General features: G+C 32.3%; 3 protein-coding genes across 5 annotated transcripts; all 3 read left to right on the top strand.

Moving 5' to 3' along the window:
• Positions 1-3,680: 3,680 nt before the first annotated feature.
• Positions 3,681-4,938, top strand: LOC148614211 (dynein light chain Tctex-type protein 2B-like). The gene is made up of 2 exons (XM_088588131.1): positions 3,681-3,744; positions 4,060-4,938. Exons 1-2 carry the CDS (start codon positions 3,718-3,720, stop codon positions 4,786-4,788), a joined length of 756 nt encoding a protein of 251 aa, XP_088444257.1. The 5' UTR covers positions 3,681-3,717; the 3' UTR covers positions 4,789-4,938.
• Positions 4,939-10,368: 5,430 nt separating this feature from the next.
• On the top strand, positions 10,369-14,072 carry LOC148614210 (uncharacterized). 2 transcript variants are annotated; one of them, XM_088588130.1, is made up of 8 exons: positions 10,369-10,456; positions 10,760-10,888; positions 11,406-11,480; positions 11,706-11,782; positions 12,020-12,152; positions 12,365-12,435; positions 12,736-13,000; positions 13,220-14,072. In XM_088588130.1, the coding sequence occupies exons 2-8, from the start codon at positions 10,762-10,764 to the stop codon at positions 13,570-13,572; spliced, it is 1,101 nt and encodes a 366-aa protein (XP_088444256.1). In that variant the 5' UTR covers positions 10,369-10,456; positions 10,760-10,761; the 3' UTR covers positions 13,573-14,072. The 2 variants fall into 2 exon arrangements, with proteins under 2 accessions (XP_088444256.1, XP_088444255.1); XM_088588129.1 differs by having other exon boundaries at positions 10,371-10,456; positions 10,757-10,888.
• A 1,784-nt stretch (positions 14,073-15,856) lies between these two features.
• On the top strand, positions 15,857-23,993 carry LOC148614209 (uncharacterized). 2 transcript variants are annotated; one of them, XM_088588126.1, is made up of 12 exons: positions 15,857-15,948; positions 16,573-16,736; positions 17,629-17,713; positions 18,108-18,173; positions 18,547-18,710; positions 19,177-19,303; positions 19,489-19,601; positions 21,303-21,387; positions 21,996-22,061; positions 22,616-22,779; positions 23,073-23,196; positions 23,695-23,993. In XM_088588126.1, exons 2-12 carry the CDS (start codon positions 16,695-16,697, stop codon positions 23,901-23,903), a joined length of 1,245 nt encoding a protein of 414 aa, XP_088444252.1. In that variant the 5' UTR covers positions 15,857-15,948; positions 16,573-16,694; the 3' UTR covers positions 23,904-23,993. The 2 variants fall into 2 exon arrangements, with proteins under 2 accessions (XP_088444252.1, XP_088444251.1); XM_088588125.1 differs by having other exon boundaries at positions 23,686-23,993.
• Positions 23,994-27,360: the final 3,367 nt, after the last annotated feature.

Here is a 27,360-nt window from a genome sequence, read left to right as displayed (position 1 = left end):
GAACAGAGATCAGGTCTAGAACGCCCCACACGGAGATATGGATCTCTATGATATTGTGAAAAAATGTTATAATTACCACAACTAAAGGTCAGACGAGGATATAAGCTAATTAAACTGTTAAGGAATTAGGGGATGGAAAGGGCAAAAGGAAACAAAAACAAAAACGAAAAAAAAAAAAAAAAAACCAAACAAACACAAAACAAAACAAAGAAAGGAAGAGTTTTACATGTACCACTTACACACATTAGCAAGAAAGAGAATGAATCTTTCTGATTTAATGATATATTACAAAAAGTAAGATTTGATTGATATTAGAACCCCTTACCGGTTAGGAATGAGGGTGAAAAAGTGGTCAAAAGCACGTATTGCCAAAACTTAACTATACAATTTATGTATGTGTGTGTATGTTAGTATGGTTTCATACCATCATATCACATTTCTCGTTTTTTTTTGTGAGTAATATCTTAATATTATACTTCATACAAAAATCTTGAATTCTGATTGGGTAATGGGTGACGAGTTATTTTGATCTATCCCCTGCACATCCTTACTTGCCCCGCCCCACTGAAAAGTGATTGGTGAATCGATATATCACCCTCGACGTCACGATATATATCACCCTCGCTAGGATATATCACACTCTCGTATTCAGTATAATATAACACATACTGCTTGTAGTAGAGGGTGTTACGCATCGTATCACACTCAGTAAATATATCACCCTCGACTTTGTCTCGTGTGATACTACAGCGTAACAACCTCTACTACAGGCAGTATGTGTAATAACAAATGTATGGGTCTCTCTGTAATTGTACAAATATGTACTAAACGCAGAGGGAATTTAGATGACTTTGAAGGTTAAAGGTCAATGTAGTAGAGAAACCAAGTGCCAAAAGGTGCCGATATAAACGTTTTCTTTCTTCAAGTTATTTCCTATTTATAATTATTGAAAATTAAATTGTAAAACTACTCTAATTCTGGCCAGAATCTTTTCGAACATTACAAATAAATTAAGTGTTAGTCTTAGTAAAAAATCAGACAGTAGGAGAAACATGATATAAAAAAAACACCATTTAGAAAGTTTAATTTGACTATCTGCACCATCAGAGTCAAGGGGAAATAAGATTTTCTACATCATTTTGGTAAATTGAGTTATAATTTCGTTGAAATGCACAGAAAATCGACATTTCCAGGACGGATAACTCTATCAAAAGCTTCATTTTTCTAACATTCTATTGAAAAAATTCTGACCGAATCCAGTGATGCAGAGATTAAATAATGTTCTTTTCAAATAGAGAAAGCACAAATGAGTAAAATTGTATGGTCAGATTGGTGGGGTTTTGACATGCATATTTCTGATTTTTCCCATTTTCCTTGATACTTAAAACACTAACATTTAAGGGCGTATCAAGTTTGAATGTTGTGTCAGTATTTCCCAACTGTCCGGGGTTCGTCTTCTGCTGTCGTATTAAGCTACGCCCTTAATAGCACTTCATAATTGAGTGCATCCGAAGTTTCGATTTAATACGGGATACATTTCGCCAAAATTGGTACCGTCGATTCATTGCAGGACAGATAGGCATTCAAATAACAATAAAGGTGAATTTCCGGTCCAGAAAATTATTCAAGATGTACCAGATTATCATTTAAGGTTCCAACCCACTCCTCGCTTGGGAACCGCCGTTGCATAGGACATAATGAAGGGTATCAATTCTTCATGATATACTTTATAGACAGAACAATTACGTATCTGAATGTAATGGTCCTCTTTAACCAAGTCACTTTAAGAATCCGGTAATGGACGAAAAATGGCATAATGTATCAATGAGAACTGTTATAATCCACGAATAAATATCACATAATCCTTTTATTCACTTGATAAATTCTTTGTTAAGACTTAGTCTACTTCTTATATACAATTTACTTTTGAATCTTTATACTTTCTAATTAGATGGTTCTAAAATAAATGCTCCGAGAAGAGGCATTGGTACACTTGTATAGGACATCGACAGTTGTTGTGGTGGTACAAGTATGATTGGATTTATTGTATACATGTAGTTATTTTATACTTGATGCAGATATATTTTTTTCCGCTAATCTGTATTTTTTTTTTAAATTTTTGTTCAGTTCATAAAAAGTCCATTTCATAGATTAGGGTCTACAATTAATTTATTTTAATGCTTTATTCAACGTCCGTCATTCAAAATTTTCGGATAAAACAGCACCTGAAATAAGTGCGAAACACTAAATCTAAGGATTTCCGTTATTGTAAATGTCACAACACATATTGAACCTTTAAATCACATTAATTGGTCCCAATCAACAAGGCTTTTACCCCATACAATTCTTTAATTTACAATATTACGCAAGAGTGTTGATTTCGCTATGTTAGGGTACAATTAAACGGGCTGGATTAATTTAAAGCCAACTGACCAATACAAAAATAAAAAGTTTAAAGACGATTTAAAATGATAAATAGATTGAACTCTCAATGTGACTGTGTCAAAACTGATGAATTTATGTAACGTTATTATTCATTCAATTGTTGTGTAACACACGAATCATTACTTAGTTACCATCCCTTTTTATTTCTTGGAGAACATTGTATAGATAGTTAACAGGCACATGCGGAATTATTTATCTGTTAAAGGATTTTGATTTTTTTCCGGATTTTTTTTTACAATAGAGGTAAGGACCAATTTCCTTTTTAAGTTTCCAAATTAAAATTGAAATATATAACAAAACTATTAAGATTTAAAAAGTCTGGCTTTTAATATTATATATCGAAGTTACTCTTTTACTTTTTTTTTACAAAGGCTTTGGATGGGCCTTAATATTCAATTCAATGAGTAATTAACCACCAATTAAAGCAGGTAGTCATGTTTTAGGCAAGTGCAAATGGGTTTAACAGGTTTGGGATTTTGGGTGCTTTTTGGAACTTTATGAATATGGAAATTTCAAAAATGTGATCGAACATTTTAAAAACTATACAGAATACAGATTACTTCCGAAATGCGGTCCATCCAAAATTAAATGTTTACAAAAAAATCGTTTATCCGCAATTTAATTTAAAAAGGTTCAAATTTTCAAGAAACATGACAAAAACGCATGACTGAAAGGATCTGGCAATATAAAACCTCTGTTTTACATACTCCTTCAGTGTTAAAGACATACACATTTCAATTTTGAGATGTGTTGATACATAGTTTGAAAATGTGTACATACCAGGACTTTGTATTTCTAGAATAGCAGAGAACGCGCACCCTACTGGTGCATCTAGTTTATGCTCCAAGTTTTAAGCGGAGTCCGGGTTGCTTATTTATTTTTGTTCCTACCTGTGCATTGTTTTGGTTATTTCACGTTCTTAGTTGTGTGTGTATATTTCCTTTGTGAAGTCGTTTTCGTTGGAGTGTGTTTTTTTTTTATTACCCTTCGAATCATGGTTCCCTCGATTTCCCTTTTAAATGAACAAAGACAATTTTGAATGAAAATCCTCCTGAATGCCGAATAGACAAGATTAAAAAAAACACTAGCGAAATTTAGGTGTACAGATAAATTTTAGTTGAGCTCTACAAAAAGTAAAGGAAATTTTATCGCCAATAGCAAATTTTATCACCAACAGCAAATTGTCTTAATTTGACATGGCTCATTTATGTTTCACATTACATTTTTTCAGATTCTTATTGCCATCGATCTACAAACTCGATCGAAGAAAGAATGGCAGCGGCAACCCTCGCTGTAAAGGTAAGAAAGGATCAAGGCTTTAATCTTTAAACACATGAATTAAAAAGTTTGTCAGTGATGTTTGTTATCCAATGTTTTGTGCATTGAATATGAATAAAAACACATTTTCGTGTAAGCTGGAAGATTCGTCATGGTCATTGCTACAGTTGAATTGCATAAACGCTTCAATTTATCGCTATTTGGAAACATTAATCGATATAATGAGTTATAAATATGCCATAGGTCTCGACTTTTAAAATGAAATAAATGTAAAATTTTTTATATACATTACTGATGTTCTTGGGGTATGAAAAATAACTTTACATATTGTCTTAGGTTGGTAACCCTGATGCGGTTAAAAACAGCGTGGTGAACGGGAACGGCAGTAGTGATGCTTCAATTATGTCAAAACTCCAGAAACTGTCAATGGCTTCAAACACAAAAACCGAAACAACAGAGACGCCCGACAAAGAAGGCAGTAATGGCCTTGACGCGTCAACTAAGAAACCGAGAAAGTTTTCTATATTATCGAACAGCAAGACAAGCAACTCAGATGATGAACCCAAGGTTAATCCATTGGCCATACTTCGAAGGCGGTCTACATTCAAAGGCATTGCTACAGGACTTCTCGGATTACGACGACTAAAAGGCAGAATGAGTATAGGAAGTGGTTTAGAAGAGGCCAAGGACACAAAACCTAAAATCAGGATGGAAAATACATATAAAATTGACCCAGATGAAGGCAAGGAATTCAGGGCCAAACAAATCGAAACTGTCGTAAACAATATACTTGAAAAAGAGCTTTGTAATGAGAAATATGATAAAGAAAGATGCAAGAATCTCGCCTGCGACTTAACAATACTAATTAAGAGCAAGGTCAAAAGTCTCGGATTCTCTAGGTATAAAATCATTTGTAATGTCGTGATCGGCCAATGTAGTGACCAAGGAGTTGAAATGGCTAGTCAGTGTATTTGGAATCCAAGCACTGACAATTATGCATGCTCATCATACAAGAATAACTCATTGTTTGTGGTGGCTCTTGTCCATGCTGCTTATTATGAGTAAATCTGTGCTCGAATGTTACAAAACTTCTTCCATACAAATTAAAGTGACACATTTATGCAGTATTTCAACCCCCATGTAGTCATCCAAATACTGTAGCATTTTTGTTAAGACATACTGCGAAAGGCATTTCAAAGGTAATTTCAAAGTAGACTAAGCACTTGGAAAGTTCGTTCTTGTATGGAAAAATATGCTTGAAAGAAATGCCACAGTGCTTACTGAACAACTAACAAACACCTTTTTGATTTTGGAGGAATACTTATAAGATTCATGCAGTATACTTATGAATCCACACAATTTCATTTATGAATGTATTGTTTCGTCAGCATTTACTTCCTTGTACCTCATTTCAAAATATTATGTAGATGTGAATAAAAAACGATGTTTGTTCCTAAATAGTATTAATTTTATTCAAATATTGAAACAGATCTCCGCAAAATCCTCTTATCTGCTTCCCGAATACTAAGACTATACATGTATGACACCCTGACGTATCATATAGCGAGAATGGATATGGTGAATATGTCAAAAAGACAACAACACTTTCGGGATGACAAATGTCAGCTCAAGGCCACCCATGGGTCTTCAATGAATGACGAGGAAACCCTCACCCCACAGGGTTGGCTGCAGCTGCCCCCAAAACAACATTATACACAGGTACAGCGAAATGATTGCCCTTATATACTCCAGCAATATAAAAGCATACTAAAAGTGATAACGAAACAATACACACAGAGGCTTGAGTTAATATAATCTAGCACCCTGTTCTGATTGACTACCGGTACTATGGAGTGTAAGTTTCAACTGTGTTCTGATTGACTATACCGATACTTTGGAGTTTAAGTATTAACCCTGCTCTGTTAGACTACCGGTACTATGGTGTGTAAGTTTTAACCCTGCTCTGTTTGACTACCTGTACTATCCTGTGTAGGTTTCAACCCTGCTCTGTTTGACTATACCGGTATTATGTAGTGTAAGTTTTAACCCTGCTCTGTTTGATTATACCGGTATTATGTAGTGTAAGTTTTAACCCTATTCTGTTTGACTATACCGGTACTGTTGGGTGTAAGTTTCAACCCTGCTCTGTTTGACTACCTGTACTATCCTGTGTAAGTTTCAACCCTGCTCTGTTTGACTATACCGGTATTATGTAGTGTAAGTTTTAACCCTATTCTGTTTGACTATACCGGTACTGTTGGGTGTAAGTTTCAACCCTGCTCTGTTTGACTACCTGTACTATCCTGTGTAAGTTTCAACCCTGCTCTATTTGATTATACCGGTATTATGTAGTGTAAGTTTTAACCCTATTCTGTTTGACTATACCGGTACTGTTGGGTGTAAGTTTCAACCCTGCTCTGTTTGACTACCTGTACTATCCTGTGTAAGTTTCAACCCTGCTCTGTTTGATTATACCGGTATTATGTAGTGTAAGTTTTAACCCTATTCTGTTTGACTATACCGGTACTGTTGGGTGTAGGTTTCAACCCTGCTCTGTTAGACAACCGGTACTATTGGGTGTCTATTTTCATCCCTGTACTAACTAGTTACAGGTACCATGGTTTGTAAGATACTCTGATTGCTTACCGGTACTTTTGAGTCTAAGTTTTAGGTATAAAAACGTCCTTTTTCTGTAACAGATGCGACCTTCAACAAGCAGCACGAAGGTTGAAAGAAAACAGAAGTGTTCACCCTTCCTGAGAGCTACTATTACTGGCTACATTTTAGTTCATTTTTGAAGGATACGACTTCTTCCTTTGATGTTCTTTTCTCAAGCTTCCGGATTTTTTTGTGTCCACGGATTTTATCTAGTTATAATGTAAATACGCCAGTATTTCTAATAGATAAAGATGTTGGGGGGGGGTCCCAAAATAATCACTCAAGCAATCATAACCAAACGAAACACAACAAGAAAATACATTCACATTAAAACAAAATCAAAAGAAAAAAAAACGAACAGATGGACAGACAAGAATGACCGTTTAACCTTCAACACACAGTATGATGCTGAATAAATGGAAAGCTCGTAAGAACCAACCATTTTATCACAGAATTAGGGGTGTGGGTGTATGAGATTTTCGGGCTTGATAAAGATGATTTACCAGGTCTTTGAGGAAGTAAAGAAATAACACATGAAATCAAAACATTCTTTCCTAACACCAACATATTTTTTGGATGATCAGGACGTTTTTTTCCATATAAATGTAAACTAGAGGCTGCATTCTAAAGAGCTTGGATAGCTCACCGGAAACTTATAAATCATGTGGTAGTAAATTATATAAACAGTTCTTTACTTACATCGTTCTTGCAAATATTTCCAATCCTTGGTTAAGCATACATAAGTTATACCATTTCCGCCAAGCTAAGTGGCTCAATACTTCTACAGATCAAGTCAAGAATACGCTTCTTATTTGGTTTCAATGCAATTTTGAGTGGTCACTTGAGTCACACAAGTACATTTTTCCCACTAGGCTTCACCTGAAACTTTGAACGACCGTACCCTCCACTGGACCACTTGAATCACACAAAAAGGGACTCATGTAGATGGCAAAGAGGTCCACAATCATTAAAAGTTTCAAAACATCGGCACCTTAGATTTCAGAAGAGTTGATCTTTTAAAGTTTGTCCTTCATACATTTAGATAGGCAATGGAGCCCATCTAGTTTGATCAATCGGAACTAAAGTGAAACAGTTATAGAGGCTTATGTACGACATTCCTGGTTAAATACATCTAGGAATTTTAAGTAGCTATTTTCAATAAGCAAAAGGTGAAGATATTTCTCTTTCTGATAAGCATAAGCGACAGTAAGTAAACAACCCATAAAAGTACTTTTCAAGATGTTTTACCCATATATTATAATTATAATCAAATTAGTTTTGTAGTAACCTATTGCCCGAAAATAATTAACTGTACTACAAAGTAACTCTGCGGGCGGCGAATGGAACTGTTGTGGTTTGTACTCCAAATTCAATTTTGTACAGATAAAAGTGAGTTTTATTCAACAAAAATGAGTTCAGATTAACAAAATTTAGCATACTACAAATTTAAATTTTGTCATACAAAATAATCTTTCAGTGGACAAAAGTTACTTTTGTCATGACAAAATTCATTTTTGTAACACAGACTTTACTTTTGTTACCTAATTTGAATATTGGATAACAAAAATCAATTTTGTATGCGAATTAGTTTAGTTTGGATTCTGGGAACTAATTTGCATACAAAACTGCGAAATATGATAAAATTCGTTTTTTTTGTCTACAAAATTGAATTCTGTCATAACGAAATCACTTTTGCATATAATTTAACACATAATTCACTTTTGTGTCACAGAAGTCAATTTTGTGTCACGAAAGTCAATTTTGTATGCAAATAAGTTTACAGAATCCTTTGGATATGCAAATGAATTCACTCATCACGATTTTGTAAGAAGGTCTATAGTAATATATATATATATATCTATATATATATATATATATATATATATATATATGGATATAGTAACCGCGGGTCTCGGTGACCCAGGTTTTCGATTACTAATTTTCTGTTGAATTAACGGCACACTCGTATCGTAAATATACGACATAGCTATACTGTAACTTTGACATACGATGTCGTAATTTTGACCGAACTTTATCGACATAACTATATTATTATAAAAATAAATACATGCCATAAGGGCTGTGTTTTGCTGACGGTGTGTTATATATATCATCGTTTATATAAAACATTTTATTTTCCTTCCTGTGGAGTCAATAGAGCAAACGTTAAAAAAAAGACCGGGTATGGTGGAAAGTAGGGAATGTGATCAAATTTATAATAAAAAGATGGGACGAGACTTGTGATAATAGAAAACAAGCAACATACATAAAACGCTACATGAACTTTGACCTTACGCACGGTATTGCGGCTGTGTTGAAAAAAAACCTATCTAAACTATAAATGACTATTGTAAACAATCAAAACTGATTATGTGAAAGTTGTGTACTGTTGGAATCAGTACAAATAATATCAAGTTCTGAATATTTGTCACAAATGGTACTTCTAATTCTTTATAATCAATTAAACTGAGTAGTGAATTGCGCTATTGCAGAGGGTACGAAATTCGCCAAATTTGGCATGGAAGAACAATTTTTTATGTTCTTTTTGAGATAATTATCGAAATTGCGTTAATTTTAGGCAAAAAAGTATTCAATGCAAAAATGAAAGTGTTGGTAAATGGTCAGATTTTAAAAAGTGTTCAGTAATCAAATTCTATCATTAATGTAAGAACTTATTTACACAATATTCTTTTCCGATTAATATTTCGTAGAAATGTACATACTTTAAGCAATTCTACGTCGGCATTTGATAAAATTTCCAGTACAAACAAAAAAGTTGCGTCTTTTTGAAAATGTCTAGCGAAATGTCAGATATCAATATTTTCCGGATTCGTTGAGAAAATTTCAAGCTCCAACGCAATTCTACAATGAAAATTTGGCAATTTCTTCTATGAAATGATACTTTGTAATTGTACATAAACTTAGGAATTCATATATTTCATTTTTTACATCGGATAAAATTCGAACAAAACAAATGTCTAGCGATTTGTCGAACTTTCACTTTTTGAACGTTTGGAACGTTTTCAATCGATCGATCGGGAAATGGGAAATAAAACGGAAATAATTTCCGCTATAGATAACAAGAACCAGACACTTTTACTCGTCTATGCAAGTACAAGTATAGAACATGCAACTGAAAGAGAAAAAAAATCGAAATCGAAATCGAAATCAAAGGGATATAAAAAGACTAATGGTATCTGCATTTTGAGTTATTAACAAACGTTAGAATTAACCAAAAAAGAATAGAATAAATTATTGTAGTTTATAGGAATTCGATCGGAGTGGAATGACGGTAACGCAAAATAGAGTTGACCGAACTTTAAAAAGGTATAGAAAAGCAGAATGCTAATAGATAAAATAAATGCAGAAAATGGAGTCATAAACATTTTTTTTTTTATTTTGGAAAACACAAATGATCTAATGAAATGAAAATCAAAAAATCAATGAGCGCTTATCTAATTAGTGTTGACGAAAGCCCGATTTTCTGATGACTAGAAAGCTCTTTCAATCGAAAAACTAAGATGTGAAAGATCTAAATTCTGCTACTGGTACATGTAACATAAAATCATACATGTATATCAAAATTCATATTTTAACTTATCGCAGGAGAAAGTTGCTGTGTTCCCTCTCTAGACAGACTGAGTGTGCATATATGTGGCGGTTGCATTCCACGCTGCGGTGCACATGCATGTGCAAAGTTAATTTACCGGTAGTACTGATAATCAGATTAATTAATCTTTTCGATTTTTAAAGAAATGTTCAAAATGTTTTAATTGCTACCAATAAAAAAATATTTTATATTTTGCTTTACTGTACACGTGTTTCAATAAACAAGCAAGCGAGAAACGAAAAGTGTCGACAAACGTCGAATTCTGATGTTATCGAATGTGCCGCTATAGCGTGCGTAACGTCTTTGTGTTGACGTTCTCGCTTTGCGTGCACACACGAACGTCACTATTAACGACGTTGACAACCCTATCGAAACTTCTTCGATTGAACTATCCAGACGTGTTTTTCTGAGCAGGGATATTATTTCATGATAAAGGTCGTTATCTCTTGCAGAAGACATTAAAAGGTAGTTTAACGTTCAAATTCAAAAATATAAACTATAATTATAACAATTACAAAGATATGATGCGACTTTCCTGCTTTTTTCTTTGGTGAAATCAATTTTGCGCAATTTTGTGTTGTATAGAAAAGTTAATATGTATGGTAAGCAATACAAAATACTAATTGAACTATAAGTTGTTCAGTTATGCTGGTACATCATTTCTTAATAAAACATTCCGCCTTGACAGGGAGGTATAACTGATTTCAAGAGAGGGTAGATAATTTCCTAAGTACTGAATATAAACTTAAATTTGATCTTTTTCAGTAGTAATGGAAAGAAGAGGGATAATAATAACGGACGAAAGTGTCCTTTCGGTAGCTGAGGTCCACTACTCCTTCGAGGACTACAAGATCACAAAAAATAACAAGGTCACACACAGTACCAAAGATAGAAGCGGTAAGTCAATGTTTTTGTGACGTAGATGAATCAACTACATGTATTTCATATTAATCGTTGTGCTCAATTTATTGTAAAACATAGGAGAATTAAAGTAAAATGAGTTTCTATTGGTACATAGGCAAATATTTTTACGTGAATTTCATGTAAATCGAGTTTCACATGAAGTTAACGTGATTTTCAACGCGAATTTATTTGAACAATGCACATGAATTTCATGTGAAGGCTCGATTCACCTGAATTTAACATGAATTCTGTCACAGGGTTTATTTCCTCAATCCAGGCAAAAACCATTTTTAACTGTTTAAAAGGGAAGATCTCCATTTGTGAAGTCTGTTTGTTTGTAGATTTTTTGTCAATGTATACTTGTGTTAGGATGTTTTGTTTATCCAACGGAACGATACTCTGCACTCAAATAATACTCTCCTTCATTCTTCTAACTGTATATTCCAGACGAATTTGTCATTCTTAAAGAGTATTATGGTAAAAGTATATCGTTATTATATATGTTTTACAGAACGAAGCTCCAACAGTCAGAGTGACCAAGCAATCAAAATGGCATGTGTAGCGGCAGACTTCAAGGCCGAACTCGGTGAGATGCAATTTTTGTTTCGTAACAATAAGCATTTATGAAACTGTAAAGAAGAAAAAATAACCATTTGTTTTGTAACTGTGGTCAATAAAAGCTTTATTCGGCATTTTTTATTTATCAAAGTTGAATTTTATGTGAATTATTCAAAGTTCATTGATGCATTTTTCAATTAGAAAAGGAACAAATAAAAAAGCTAAAAGTAAAAACAATGATATTTTATTTTAGATGCACTGAAGATGGAGAAAAGACAAATAGACATAGCTCTTAATGATCTTAGAGCAGAAAGAACTGAAACCAATCCAGTAAGTATATATAGATGGAACCATGGCGGGGCTTATGTTCCAAATGTTTGTTTGATCATATAGAAAACACTGGAAATCAGCGCCCCACCCATTGTTTTGGGATTTTCCGCCAGTAGTAAAAGTTTGTTATGAGTTATAACTTAGACCTATACGTTTGATAGACGAAGATACGCAAGACTATCCTTAATGATAAAATGAAACTACATAACTATATCATTATACCTGTGTCAATTTCAGATCATAGAATCAGTTAGAAGTGTAGAAATTCAGGACCACAAAGAAACATTAGAGGTCCTTCCGGCACCTACGATTGAGGACCATAAAGACAAATTAGAAGTCATTCAGGAACCTAAGATTGAGGAAGATGATGGTAACATATATGACTAAACTAATTATTGTCAATAATTATTTCCAGCTTAAACTACAAAATACTATTTCTTGAGTCCCTTTAAGTTGAATTTTAAAATTCAGGCAAACTGGTTTTATATTTACTGTCTTGCATATAATTGTTCAGCTTAATAAATGAAAGGAAGACAAATCTAGTTCTATGTACTTAATCAGGAAAAATATTCTATTTTACAGTTGATACAAAGGACTTGAATATGACGGATGAAAATGCCAATGAAATGATGCTTCCAACCTCCATGCTGAAGGTTTGTACCGTTAACAATCTACGTATTATTCTTAACTTCAATAGTTTTTAAACTGTCCTCCGGATAAAAAATAAAAATACAAAAAGAAAACACACACACACACACACACACACACACACACACAAAGAAAAGCTCACATAATGTTTTCTTTAAAAAAAAACCTCATCCTCTACCATACAAGTTTTTATTATATTGTTTGTTTATTTTTGCTTTCAGTAATACTAATTAAATCACATGACAAATAAGCATACTACTCCTTGTACACGTCGAAGTCACATGACCATTAAGATTTTTTTTCAGGATCTCAGCAAAAAAGAAAGGAAAACAATACAAAAGCTAGAAAAATCAAAAAGGAAGGATGAAAAGAAACTTCAAAAGGTATTAGAAAAGAAGGCAAAACTTTACCAACAGACAGAAGAGCGAAAACAAAAGGCTGAAGAAAAGGAAATGTGGAAAACATGGCATAATGATGTATTGGAAGAAGTTAAAAATGCTAAAAAAGAGAAAGAAAGGGTTAAGAAGGAATTAAAGAAGGAGAAAAAAGAGTCTGAAAAGCAGGAGAAAAGTATGTATAATATTTTTTTTCGAATACAATAATATGACAAAGACATGTGTTATAAGTTAAAATGTTTATCATATGATAACGTAATGTAATAATGGAAAAAGTAGGTAAATGGAAGCATCAAATTTCTGAATGATGCAAATATATCTACAGTTTTAGTAGTTTGGTGGGTAAAGAAACTTGTGAAACACTTGATGTTCTATTTTTAATTTCTATTTCCAGAAAATAAAAAGTACCGAAGCCATGACAGAGATGTTACAAAAAGTGTGTCAACAAAAGATATTTCAGTAAATGAGCCATCAAAAGGTGTTATTGAAAATGAGCCTGCAATAGATTTTACAGAAATTGTGCCATCAAAATATGTTACTAAAAATGAGCCATCAAAAGATGTTACTGAAAATGAGGTAACAAAATATGAAATGGCTAGAAGGAAAGTTGAAGCCTTGTTTTATGTGGGAGGATCCAATACTGTTGCTGGAGAATGTAACAACAAGAAACAGAAGAAGACACTTGTCGACAGGATTAGGGGACTTTTCTCATGCTTCCAATACGCGAGGAAAGTCAAGTCATGCTGACGAAAAAAAAAAAGATATATGAAATATTAAGATGAGAACTATTGTTAAGAACAGTTAAAAAAATAAAAAAAATATATATAAAATAATAATGATAACAAAAACACTAAAAACATCACTAAAAAACAACTAGAAAATACAAAAAAAAAAAAAAAACCCCAAAATGTATAATACTAGAAAAAAAATATATTGATAAAAAAAGATTTTTATTGATTTTTCACAAAAGTTATTAACTATTGTCAATGATTAATCGTTTTGTTTTAATGGTTTTCAGTTATCATTCATTTCATCTTTTCTTTTGTTAGTTTACCTGAAGATAATATGTATTTGTTATTCATCAAATAAAATTTTATTTCCTTACATTTTGTCCTTTGTACATATCGGAAATAGATCTAACTAACTTGCCTTATTTTAATACTACATTGCTTCACATTTGTTCTATATTATTTTTTTAAAAGTTTTGTTAAATATCGTTTATTGAAAGTAATAAATCATATGAGTAATGAGTTGTATTTTTTAATACAATGAATAATTTTGGCCCATTAGCCAGACATTTGGTACACTCAATGCATAATTTCTCCTAAAATACCTATCAAAGTGCAGGGGTTGATTGGTCTTTGACCTAATTCTCTAGTAAATGCAAAATACAGTTTTTCACTTTGATTAGTACGATTATCAAACACTACATTGGATTATCTTTGCAATGAAATACCAAAAATACTAATCATATATATATTGGAAATTTTGATATGCTGTACACGCGTTTCAAGGAGTAATCTTTTATCAGCAGCATTAGAATCAAATATATAGGAAGATCTCAATCCCCCCCCAAAAAACCTAAAAAAAAATTATCGAAATAGAAAGCCAAATCTATAGTTGAAGTTCTACCATGTGCAATACAGGAAATGAAGCCTCAGTGATAAATATGAAAATAATATCTGATATAATTCGGGATAAGACAAGTCTAACCACTGTGTTGGCGTATACTCTCGGTGGCCTTAAGTCCATCATCATTGGCATCGATCCAGTGTTTATAAAATACAAAAAAATACCAATAATATTTATTGAAAATTTCGATATGCTGTACATATGTTTCAAGGAGTAACCGATCATCAGCAGCATTAAAATCAGCTAAATAGGAAAATCGCAATAAAAACAATGTATACAAATGTATACAGGAAGTTTTCAAAACCAAAATTATCGAAATAGAAAGCCAAATACATTATCGAGAACATATAACATATAATATTGCCGTGTACCCTTAGCGTTAGGTACACTATAAGAATAATGATAATATTCATTGTTTATTCAAATGGCTAAGTTTGACAGATTTTACCACAGATTGTGTAATATTTTTTCCACAGTGGCCAAATTTAAAAGGAAGAGGGTTGTGATCACGCCAAAGTACTTTTTCCCGCCTCATAGTTTGCGCCTGTACCAAGTCAGGAATTTTTGGCGTCTGTATGTCTTCTTTCATTTTTTCTTTCAGTCTACATTATACTGCTGGAGTATATAGGGAAACTCTTTCCATGTTCCTGTGTAAAATTTTTATGGAGGGGCTGCTGTAGCCTGCTCTATGGTGTGAGGGTTTCATCGCCGTTCATTGAAGACCTATGGGGTGTCTAGAACAGACATTTTTTATCCCGGGAGGGTAGTCTTCTTGTCATATTCACCATATCCATTCTCGTTATATAAACATTCTGTTGATTTTAAAGAATGAATAGACAAGGGAATCAAAAATCAAAAGAAAATATTCCAAGAATAATTAATTATAGCAAGTTATGTTTAGTCTTTCGCCTCCCCATATTTTCCACCCAAAAGTTGGCGTTGTTCCTCTAAACACCCTTTACATATTTTGTTCGTTATCGTTATTTGAGACAAAATTAAAAAAAAAACAAGATTCGCGACCAAACTATAGAATAAAGTTTGAAACCAGATATTCTTATATAAATTATGGCTGATTACATATCTTATTAAATCATTCAATAATTAAAAAAAATATATATTTAACATGAGTAATATTCTGTATTTGTAAAATTGGACCATATACTCACAAACCTAACATATTTTTTTAAATGAATGAATGGTCCGATTTTACACATTGGTAAATTCGGAAAAAAGAGAGTCTGATCTTTTAAAACTAAATCGGCCTTTATCAAAGAAATATTATTCAGTCACCGAAAGGTTCAATTATTGTTGCTGTATGAATATTTTATATCTTGTTTATATTATACTTTTTACAAAAAAAATACTGCTCTAATTTTAGGTTGATTTCGTAAATGCCCAATTTGACAGGACTTTTCAGCGGAAATTTTAACCAAGGCGCAGTTCTCTAATGTGTGTTACTTACAGTGAAACATTGACATAATTCATCGCATTGTAAGTTATATTTACGCTTATGTTAAATTTTCTACTATCGAATTTTACAATAATAAAACCATTTAATGTTTATTTGAAGATAATTATCGTCATCATCTGTTTAGAACCTATCAATAAACATCTAAATATAGAAATATCAATCACCTATTAATAGACATTTAAATATAGAAATATTAATCAAATAATTATAGCAAATTTCGATATGCTGTTCACCGTTTCAGGGAGTAACAATTCATTCGGCATCATTAAAACCCAATCGTTTAGGAATTTAAAGATCCAAAAGTATAAAGTTTATACAAGAAGAAAAAATGAAACAAAATTAGAAAAAACTTCCATGAATAAATTAAACTTTACATTCAGGCTAATTAAAAATGACTACCAAGTATGAATTATTTAAGGCAATTTTACTAGATGGTGATCGTATAAGCTCTTGATTAGTAAATATTTTTACACACGTTTAACTCAATTTTTAAGTTTTTCTTTGGGCTGGAAAACCCCTAATTATAGGAATAACTACCAGTAAAAGAAATCATCTCAGTACTGCACATCAAATAATGTGCTATTTAATACAGCACATAAATAAACGACATCGTGAACAGCAACATATTTTATCTTTACTTATAGGTTGTGATATTTTGTGGAAATAATATATAATAAAACGACGAGAAGGTTTGCTTTTAAAGAAATCTGAACAATTTTATGATAGACGTGAACACCCCAAGCTTTGCCAATTAGATGAACAGGACATGGCATCGAATAAGCAACGTTTAGATACATTCTTAAATAAGGTAATGATTGATTAGAGAGATTATGAAACGCACAAAACATTATCTTGAGGAAATAATCTAAGTACATGTCATCGGTTTGAATACGATTTGTAAATTGAACCAATGCATACGTAAAAAACTGTCGATTGAAAGCAAAAGAAAAAGAAAAATGACTTGTGTACATGAACTCTTAATACCTAATAACCGCATTTTCTCAACAATAATAAGCAATTTCTGACAAAAAGGTGGTCGGTTCTGTTAAAGCCATGGAGGTGTCTAACCTCTATCTGATTTAATACCAAACGTTCAGTCTTGGGAGGGGTCACATGCTTTCCAAAATGCATATAGTACACACTGAAATCTTGCGATACACTTATGGCACATCTTTATTTAAACATTTGTTACCTAACCTTATCTTAACACAGTTAAGGATATTTTTAAGGAATTTAAGCCAAAAGTGTGATTTGACGCAAAAAGTATTGTTCTAAGTAGAACTCTTGCAACACACTGGTATTTGAAGTAATCAGAAGCTCGGACTATCTTATTATCTGGAAACATTGTTCAGTCCTGTTGTTCTAGAAATGGTTTGTTTGCAGAAGACCTAACATTATGCAAAATAAGTTAAAATGATTGTACTGATTGCATGGCTGTGGTCACTAGTTGAGGTGCGTGACGAAAATTTAATAAAAAAAAAACTTTGAAGACGTCAATACAGATAAAAATCTTATCAAGTCAATAGTGTATTAAACATTTTAGTTTAAATGCGTAAAAAACGGAGTAAGCTGGATTTCGGAAACTTTCTTGAGGAATGCGACTGATCCAATTACCAAAAGCATCTAGGTGTTTATTAAGCCCATCAGAAAAAATGCCACATGAACATAATGCTTCTTTTTATAATTTTTATAATTCTTAGCAAAAATATGCAGAAATTGCAAAGAGAGACATTATGGGAGTATTTGTAAGGTATAAAGATTTACGACCTCAGCATGGACCATTCAGTAAGTGTAACCATACGGTGCTTTTTCTGGCTGACAATAACACATCATTCTCAGTGACTCGAGAGGTTTTAAGTGTAAGCCTCTGTAGGAATCAGGCAGTGGATGAAGCATGGTATATAAAAACCCACCGTTTTAAAGGTTTAATTTGACTATTTGCACCATCAGAAGCAAGGAAAAGACAAGATTTTTCATATCAATTTAGTAAATTCTGTTGATTTCATTGAAATGCATTAAAATGCACATTTCAAGGGCATATAAAGCTGTCAAAAAAGATAAATCGTATAGACAGATAATTTGTTCCATGAAATATTTAGTTACAGCCAGAATAGTCATATCATTTCAGCATTACGGTTTAAACTACCGAACCTTGTATAAAATTGATGTTCTCTTTTAGTTTTTAACGATGGTTCGCAAAAGGATTTGGTGAATTTGGATGGAACATTACCTATCACTTACAAAGGTGAATAATATTTGCTAGAATTTCATATACTACAGCGTCATTACCTAAATCTGTCGATGCCTGTTCGGGAATGGCTTTAAAAAACGTTCTCACATATCATATCTTTAAAAAGCTTGCATCATCCCATTTGGGTGGTTAAGTGTGTCAATGAATGTCGGTTTCATTTTTGTTTCGAATTACCTGAAATGTGGATCTTAATCTTTGGTGCTATAATGTGCGAGTTATGTTATTTAACACGAGTAATATAAAATACACACTATTTTTGACGTTTCATTTAAGTGTTTTATGAGGTCATATAAAAACACAAGAATAATGGGACTAGGAAAGATTTTTACTTAAAGTAACTTGAATGTTATGATTTCAACTTTTACAGGCAGTTGTTACAACATACCAATCTGTATCTATATACAAGACACACATCCTTACAATCCTCCTATAGTGTACGTTAAACCTACCGCGCAAATGCAGATTAAACAGGGAACCGCCGTAGACGCCAACGGCAAAGTAGATATGCCTTATTTGAGAGGTTGGAGATATGTAAGTCGTGAGATGATGATTGAATAACTTCGAGACATTGTTCCTGTATTAAAAGTTGAAATTCTGATTTTAAGTTATTGAAGGAAAAACATTGGGTAAACTTATTTTACAGTTTAAAGTCAATAATTTTGAATATGAAAGATCTGTTACTAAGGTTCGACATAGTAAAACTTATGAAAACGTATAAATGTTACACAAGGTGAACAAATGTTACACAAGGTGAAGAATGTTACACAAAATGAAAAATGTTACACAAGGGGAAAATTAAACAACAACAATAAAAACGTCTTGGCAAACGCATGCTTTACCTACAGTTTATTTTGCACATTATGTTATTGATATCGTCTTGTAGGTAATAATACACAAACCGACAAAGTGAAAACTGATAAAGAAGAACCTCGTTCTGAAAGTTTATTTCTGTTGATATGTTCTTATGTTCAAAGACATTATTTAATTATTATTTCAGCCCGAGAGTGACTTAGTCGGTCTTATACAGATGTTAGTGATAATATTTAGCGAAGAGCCGCCAGTTTTCAGTAGTGGGAATACACAAACCACTTCTGGTCAGACTTCTAACCCACAAGGAGATTTAGGTAATAAAGAAGAATTACCCGAATTCATCATTTACTTGCTTTTTGTGACGTAATTTTATCATATACGATTTAAGTCGAAACTTTTTCTTCAGTATTAATTCCGTCATCATTTGGGTAGAATTTCCAAGACATTTTCATTTACATGTGTATCATATGTTTATAAAAAAATATATTTATTATTCAAGCGATTGCAGGGACAAATAGTCCTGATGACTATATGAAAGAGACCGATGATCCAACCGGAATGTCTTTATTGTCAGCAGATAAGGATGAAAATAAGAAAAAAAAACTACAAACGGTATTTATGTATCTGAATGACTTTTTAATTCTTTTTATGCATTGTTATATTTTTAGTTGGGTGATTTTACAAATAATAGGGACCTTAAGATATTTATTTTTAAAAAGGAAATCAAGGACCACAACACATTTGTATTACATAAAGCAGGTATTGTAAAAATATTCACAATTAAGAATACTATTTCTGTCATTTGTTTCTTGACCGAATGTATATTATATATTGACGGATTATATATTGTATAAATAAAATGTTTCTATAATGTTTAAAACATACTCCATCGGTGAAACGTTTGACCATGTGTAAAAACGAAGCACAAAAATATATATAGTCCATAAGCCAACATAACCCCCAGAAGGAATTTTTGTAGACATATATAGCTTTCAGCATTGATGTATTTGAAACACATGTCTGCCTGTATGCCAAGGTACCATTAAAAAGCTCAGTTTTAGGCTTTTGAATGAATGTAAGGTTTTATCATAAAACAGATTTTAATAAAGTAAAAAGTAAAGAGAATTATCCTCTCCCTCAATATTGTCCGTTGAAAATTCTTCGAATTCGGAGATCACCATAGTACAGTATAGACCGGCAAATAAAACCTGGTTTTAATGGAACGGAATAAAATCTGACTTGCTAGAATTTGCTAGATCTGCACCAAGAGAACTGATTTATTCAATATGCCATAGTTTTTCTTCCCTTCTTCATTTACCCTAGACTTGACTTTTTATGAGCAATTTGGCGGTGCTCACAGTTTTTAGTGGAGTGAGTTGCTCATTTACTTTTGTAACTTTGTATGTATTATTTTGATTATTTTAAGTTCTTTGTTGTGTGTGTCTTTTTTCCATATCTGGTCTTTGTTTTTGGATAACATTCTTTTGATTTCCGCTAGAACAATATTCTCTTTATACATAACACGGGAGACAACAATCAATATCAAAACAATGGTACCTATTTATGTTTTAAGTAGCACTCTAGCTAAGAATCATGCAAAGTGTGATTCATGGGTAAAAAGCCTACATATTTTTATTTTTGATATTTTGTTTGAATTACCATAGTAAACAGAAATTAACATTCAGTTTTTCATATAACCCGTGTACATAGGAGGTAAAAATATATAGAATACAATGTAGATTTCAAAATTAAGGGAGATTTCTGTAAATGACACTTAAATACAATAGAATCTATTGGATTTTCAATGGTCATTATCTCCTAAGAACAGGCAGATTCGAATGAATAATTACACATTTTATTGTATAGACCCATAAAACAACTTAATTACAAAAATGAAAATATGCAGCCTTTTTGGGGGTGTATCACATTTTTCAGATTTTGCATGATTCGTACAAAGACAGTAACTTAAAGTCTATTAGAAATGATGTTTTTCTAGAGCAGGTATTATTTGAAATGTTTCTGGGATCATTTAACTTCATTCGTAATACATTTTATGATAAAAAATGGCCATACTATCTAGACACATTCATGCACCTTAAATGTCAAAAACGCTTTAAAGAAAAATATGCATGTTGGTAGACATGTTCATTAATATGTAGTTTAAAAGAAAATCAATTTATTATCTCAAATGACCAACTTGTAATTTGTTTCCACAGAATGTAAAAGGACAATTTCAAATGTAAAAGATTATTTAAGGATTATTTGTTGATAACATAACACTTATCCATTATGTATATTCAAACTAACTTTCAGTACAAGTATGCAGATCTTGCAGAAAGTGATGTGATAGAATTGTTTTCACAGTTCAAGGATTTAAGACTATCTAGTGGTTCTCCTGGTAAATATGTTTAGAATTATACTATCAGGCGGTAGAAAAGATAATACATACACAAAAAGACTGATTGAAGCAGTTTGATGAATGCAGGCTTTTACTTCAGCTTTATAATAACGAAAACGCAAATAAAAATCAAAAGACATCTTTAAAACATTGGTTTTTTTCAGGTATTTTTTTAATCATTAATATAAATCTTAATCAAGGTTAGTGCGATGGACATCACAGTCCCTAAATATTAAAAAAAAATTAAACAGCTTACAAAAAAAACTAAACAAACAAATACAAACCAACATATATACATACATACATACGTACATACATACATACATACAAATAAAACCAAAAAACAAAACAAAAACAAAACAAAACAAAACAATGTTTTTGTAATTTCTATTCCATTACACTTATCATATTTGATATGAATAAAGACTTTAAATTTATATACCTGCGGGTACAACGACAAAAATTATGAGGGTCTTCGCAAACATTTTAGAACATAACTCTATTACACAGGGAAATGTTTGTTATCCTTAATGTATTGATTACAATGAAAATTGTTGAAGGTGTTTTACACATTCTAATAATTGACACAAAGAGTATTTTGTTTTCAGTGTCTATTGACGGTTCACATAAAAATCTTACTACTATTGATGGAACCATACCAGTGTCATATAACGGTAAGATAAAAGGCGGGTTGCTGTATGTTTTTTGCATCCTGCCTGTCTATCCATGTGCCCCCATGAGAAAAAAAGGAACATATTCCAATTTTCTAGCTATTATCCGGAATTATGTTAATTGTCTTTCTTGACGAGACATCAGTTGTTTAATCTGAATATGAACATCTTGGTCATCTTTTACCTCACCAACTACCAAATACATATATATCAGATACGTGGTGTGTAAGTTTCTATCACGATAAATTTACAAGAATCTTATTTTTAACTTATTTTAAATATTACATGTACATTTGCTCGCTATTTTTAAGCAGTGTTATGCAATTATGCCACAATGTTTTTGGTATAAGTTTGTAAAATAAGCACTCAACGTTTTGTTGTTTATCCTTGTAATGAAAATGTACACACAAAAGTTAATTATATTCACGAATGATTGAATGCAATGCAAAATGTCAGTAAAAAGAAATCATAATTATTTTATGATTCGAGAAGGTCCCTCTAATACAATTCGAAGGGCAATCTAAATTTACTGTAGTATATTTTTATTTGACTTGCAGGGAAGGTTTATAACATACCGATATGCATTTACCTCAGGGAAACCCATCCGTTCATAAATCCTATTGTGTACGTAAAACCCACAGGATCAATGAAAATCAATATGGGAACTTATGTAAATGCAAATGGCAAAGTGAATTTACCCTACCTTCGAGATTGGAATTACGTGAGTTTCAATCATATCTCTCTCTTTCTCTCTCTCTCTACCCCCTCTCTCTCAATTTTTACTTATAGTTAAAGTGAAAGAACTCTGAATGTAATATGTCCAATCAATTAAGGAATAGAACACGCTATTGATCTAACGTAAAGGTATGTTTTTAAGTGTATATTGATCAGTGTTTAACTGTATTCTGAAAGATAACATTTGCATTTAAAACTGTTCGTTTCCTGTAAAGTTACACTTTAATTAGCGCTATAACATTGTCTTCATACTTCAAAATATGTATATATATATTTCAGCCACAATCAGATCTTCTTGGACTGGTGCAGATTTTAGGAATAGTATTTAGTGAGGAGCCACCAGTTTTTTCTACAGTCGTTTTGCCAGGTTCTCTTGGAATAAAAATGACTTCTGCTCAAGGAGGTTAGTAATTGGTAAAAAAAATTGTCGTTAATGTGATTCTATTATTAAAAAAAATTGCTTGCATTCTTTACACCTTTTTTGTTGTTTGATTGTTTGATTCCATTCACTGCAACCATGTAAATACCATATTCATTGGTTGTTCATGAAAAAGATTTAAAAAACACTTTAAAAACTCGCTCAACATGACATTTTTAAAGTCACTGAAAGACTGGAGATGATTATTAAAAATAACCATTTTTGTAGTGCAAGTTGACGTGTACTTCTTGGACTTTAACTAGAATAAGTATGCATATAAGCGTGACAGTCAAACTCATCTGAAGGGTCAGAGTTACTTCTGACTGCAAAATATAATGTCGAACTCGAAATTTATATTTTGTTTAGTTAGGTGCAATGCCAATTGGAAATAAGCATTAAAAACAAAAAGATTTGTTACATTTACCAAGTTATATGTATAAAAAATCAAATATTTTATCATTCTTTAATTCAAAGCATTTACAGGATCTGATGATTACTCACCAAGGATAACTTCCAATACTCAAACAATCTTAGCATGCAAAGTATGTCTACTGAACCCACTTGAGATAACAATACGACCATGTGGCCACTTTTCTTTATGTGATGCCTGTTATCAAGTAATGCAGCTAGAAAATCCACATTGTCCAGTCTGTAGAGGACCAATACATGAAGTTGTTAAGGCATTTGTTTGATTGGTGGGCGTGGCAAATCCTTCTTCTACACTTTTGCTTTTATTTTAAGTTTGCATTGAATTAAATGAAATAAACATTTATCTTACAGTGTATAGTAGCAACCTGCTTTGTTTCAGCATTTGTTCTTGACGATTTTACGAAAGTTGAATCAAGTCGTAAAATGCAATAATTTCATTTAAAGCGTATTAAATGCAATGCGTATTAAAACGCATACCCTATCGATGCACCTTGTCCATGCTCCCAGTTGTTAGTGGAGTACGAGTTGCCATTTACCTCTGTTGCTTTCTACGTATTATTTTTATGTTCTTTGTCGTGTTTGTCTTTTTTCCATGTCTAGTCTTTGTCCATGGATTACTTTTTTATTCTTTTGAATTCCGCAAGAATCTTGGTTCTCTTGATTACTCTTTCAGAATATTTCCGACTTATCAAACAATCTGCACAGGATAGCATTAGTTTCGGTGTTAAATAGGTTGTTTAGACCTAGTAGAGATAGAACTATTAGACCTGGGGAAAGGAAGACAATCCAAATTAATAGGTTTTTACTCACTAGAACGTTATTGTTTTTTTTTCATGTACACAAACATTTGTATTTTATACATTTTATTACCATTGTGTATGTAAAATGTCTTCAATTTCCAGTTATTTTATTCGCGCAATAAACAATATGCACATGGAAAATTTATGTTATTTTTCGATAGACAAGATTTTTTATCATAGCCACTTCTTAAATACATGTTATTTACAAAATAATATAGTAAAAGGGACCTGAAACATAGTATGCCTGCAAACAGTTTATTTAATACTAAATGAAATGAGCAATTGTTTTATTTTTACCAACTATGCAAAAATTCGATTACTTACATTTCTGAAAGGCGAATATACTTTTGCTTTCGCTTTCGTAAATTTAATGAAACGAAATAAATGAAAAAGTATAAAAATTGAAAGGTTTTCAATATATATATATATTTAGTTATAAAACAAAACAAAAACAAAGCAAAAAACATTGAGCATGCTATACGAATTATTTGCAATATAGTTTAATACATGTATTACAAAATATTATAGTAAAGGGACCTGACACACAATAAGCCAACAAATTGTTTATTTAAAACTAATGAGCAATTGTCTTATTTTAAACAACTATGAAAAAATTTGATTATTTACTGAAAGGCGAATTTACTTTTGCTTTCGCTTTCGTAAATTTAACTATTCGGCAATGAAGATTTGCATTCATTTCCAAAATTACATTTAGTCTGTTGAGTATGTATTCAATCGTTTATATTCCATATTATGCACATACTGCCTGCAGCTGAGGGTGGTATACTAGATTACAATACGAAGGAAGAATATTGCCTGAGCAAAATCTAGAGTGATATTCTTTTCTGAGTGTAGGGAACTAGTATACCACCCTCAACTGTATGTCACTAAGTTCGTGTTAGATTAATTCCCCAAACAATATATTGCACCGTTTAGTATTAGAAACTGGCGGAGCAATCTTACTTTTCTGGCTGTGTCTTCTTTGCCCCTTATTTGCGAAAAGGTATTTGCTTAATTTATATTTTATTTTCAACTTTTGATAAATTATCATCTGACATTTTTGCTTAGGTAGTACAATACAGTTAGGTCATTTCTGAAAATTTGGTCTCATTTTGTTGAAATGAGAGCTGTTTTGAGGCAGTCCACACAGAAATTTCTAGTGTTTTGTCATACAAAAGTACATATTTTTTAAATCCTTGGTGTGTGGAGGTTCAAGTCATTTATAAGTAATTTCGTGATTATTCTTATAAAATCCAGTAGCCATGGTAACATAAAACTGGGTACTAAAAGGCTTGTTTTGACTTTCTTCATTAAATTGCAATACTTATTTGCACAGAAAAAGTTTGTTCGGTTATCCATTTTATTTATTATAAGCTAAAGAGTAATCAAGGGAACCAAGGTTATAGCGGTAATCAAAAGAATGTAATCCAGGGACAAAGACCAGACATGGAAAACAGACATACACAACAAAGAACATAAAGTAACTAAAATCATACATACAAAGCAACAAAAGTAAATGAGCAACTCGGACTCCACTAAAAACTGGGAGCATGAACCAGGTGCACCGGTAGGGTAAGCGTCCTCTGCTTTTCTAGAAACACCCGCCGAGTTGCTCATAAAAAGTCAATTCAGGGGTAGACAAACGAGGGAAGGAAAACTATGACCCGTTGAATAAATCAGTTTTCATGGTGCTGATGGATACACCATAACGATCCACGAGTTCATGATAACGACTATAAAACTTCTGTAGTGATGACTTCAATCTTGTAGCAACATAACCCTGTTCCAGAAGCCTATTTGTTAGAGTTCTAGCGCGATACAAAAAGTCTGCATAGTTTCGGCAAGCTCTGGCATAACGTATGAGTTGTGATATGAACACTCCATACGCAGGAGCAACATTTACAAAAGAAGTAACATTTTTTTACTTAAAAGTGGTTAGAATAGCACATATCACAAGAGGATACAAGAATATCTTCTATGACGTCGCATTTTAAATGATGAAAATTCAGAAAATTTGGTTGCTAAGGACTTATTTGCACTAAACAATTAAATTTCTTGACATAAAGGTTACAGACCACCAATTCAACCAATGAGCATTTGGAACGTACGCAAAAATAGTCCTACACAGAAATTACCCCTGTTCCTCATAGTGCTGTGAAAAAAGTTCTCATCTTATTTTAAAAATTTAAACAGTTTCTGAAAGGAAAAACATTTCTGTACATTTTATAGGTGCATTTTGCTTCTTGTGATGTGAAGCCTAATCTCCATAATGATTTTTAAATATACCCCTATCTTGTGAAAACACTGGGATTTCCCATGCTATTTATAGACCCTTCACTTCCGGTGACCAGTACTGCACTGCAAGTCTGCTAACCCCACATGCCATTCTGAGGATTGTGAGCTGACATATGTAGAATCATGCTGATATATAGTCATCTGCAGGTTAAAGTTAAGGTAAAGTCCAGAGAAGCCATTGAATATTGTGAAATTAGCATAGAAGCCTATGGGAAGTGGAATTAGTGGTTTTTAGCCTAAACTACATTTTCTTACTCAGTATACCTTAACCTACACAAGAAATTGCGGTTTCTATGGTGAAAATCCTATTTTTTTTCAGATATAAGGTTCATGAAAACTTGCCATAAGGTAGTACAATACAGTTAGGTCATTTCTGAAAATTTGGTCTCATTTTGTTGAAATAAAGCTGTTTTGAGGCAGTCCACACAGAAATTTCTAGTGTTTTGTCATAAAAAATACATATTTTTTAAATCCTTAGTGTGTGGAGGTTCAAGTCATTTATAAGTAATTTCGTGATTATTCTTATAAAATCCAGTAGCCATGGTAACATACTGAAAAAAAATTACTGAGTTTTAGTACAAATCAGGGGTGCCTTTCCAAAACTAACAGCCAAATACCATGGTTT

Source organism: Perna viridis, chromosome 6, assembly GCF_037379345.1.
Source record: "Perna viridis isolate PV_CMFRI_1.1 ecotype Kerala chromosome 6, ASM3737934v1, whole genome shotgun sequence".
Classification (NCBI taxonomy): Eukaryota; Metazoa; Mollusca; class Bivalvia; order Mytilida; family Mytilidae; genus Perna; species Perna viridis.
The sequence above is the reverse complement of the archived record's forward strand: the minus strand, read 5'-3'. Positions and strand labels throughout refer to the sequence as shown.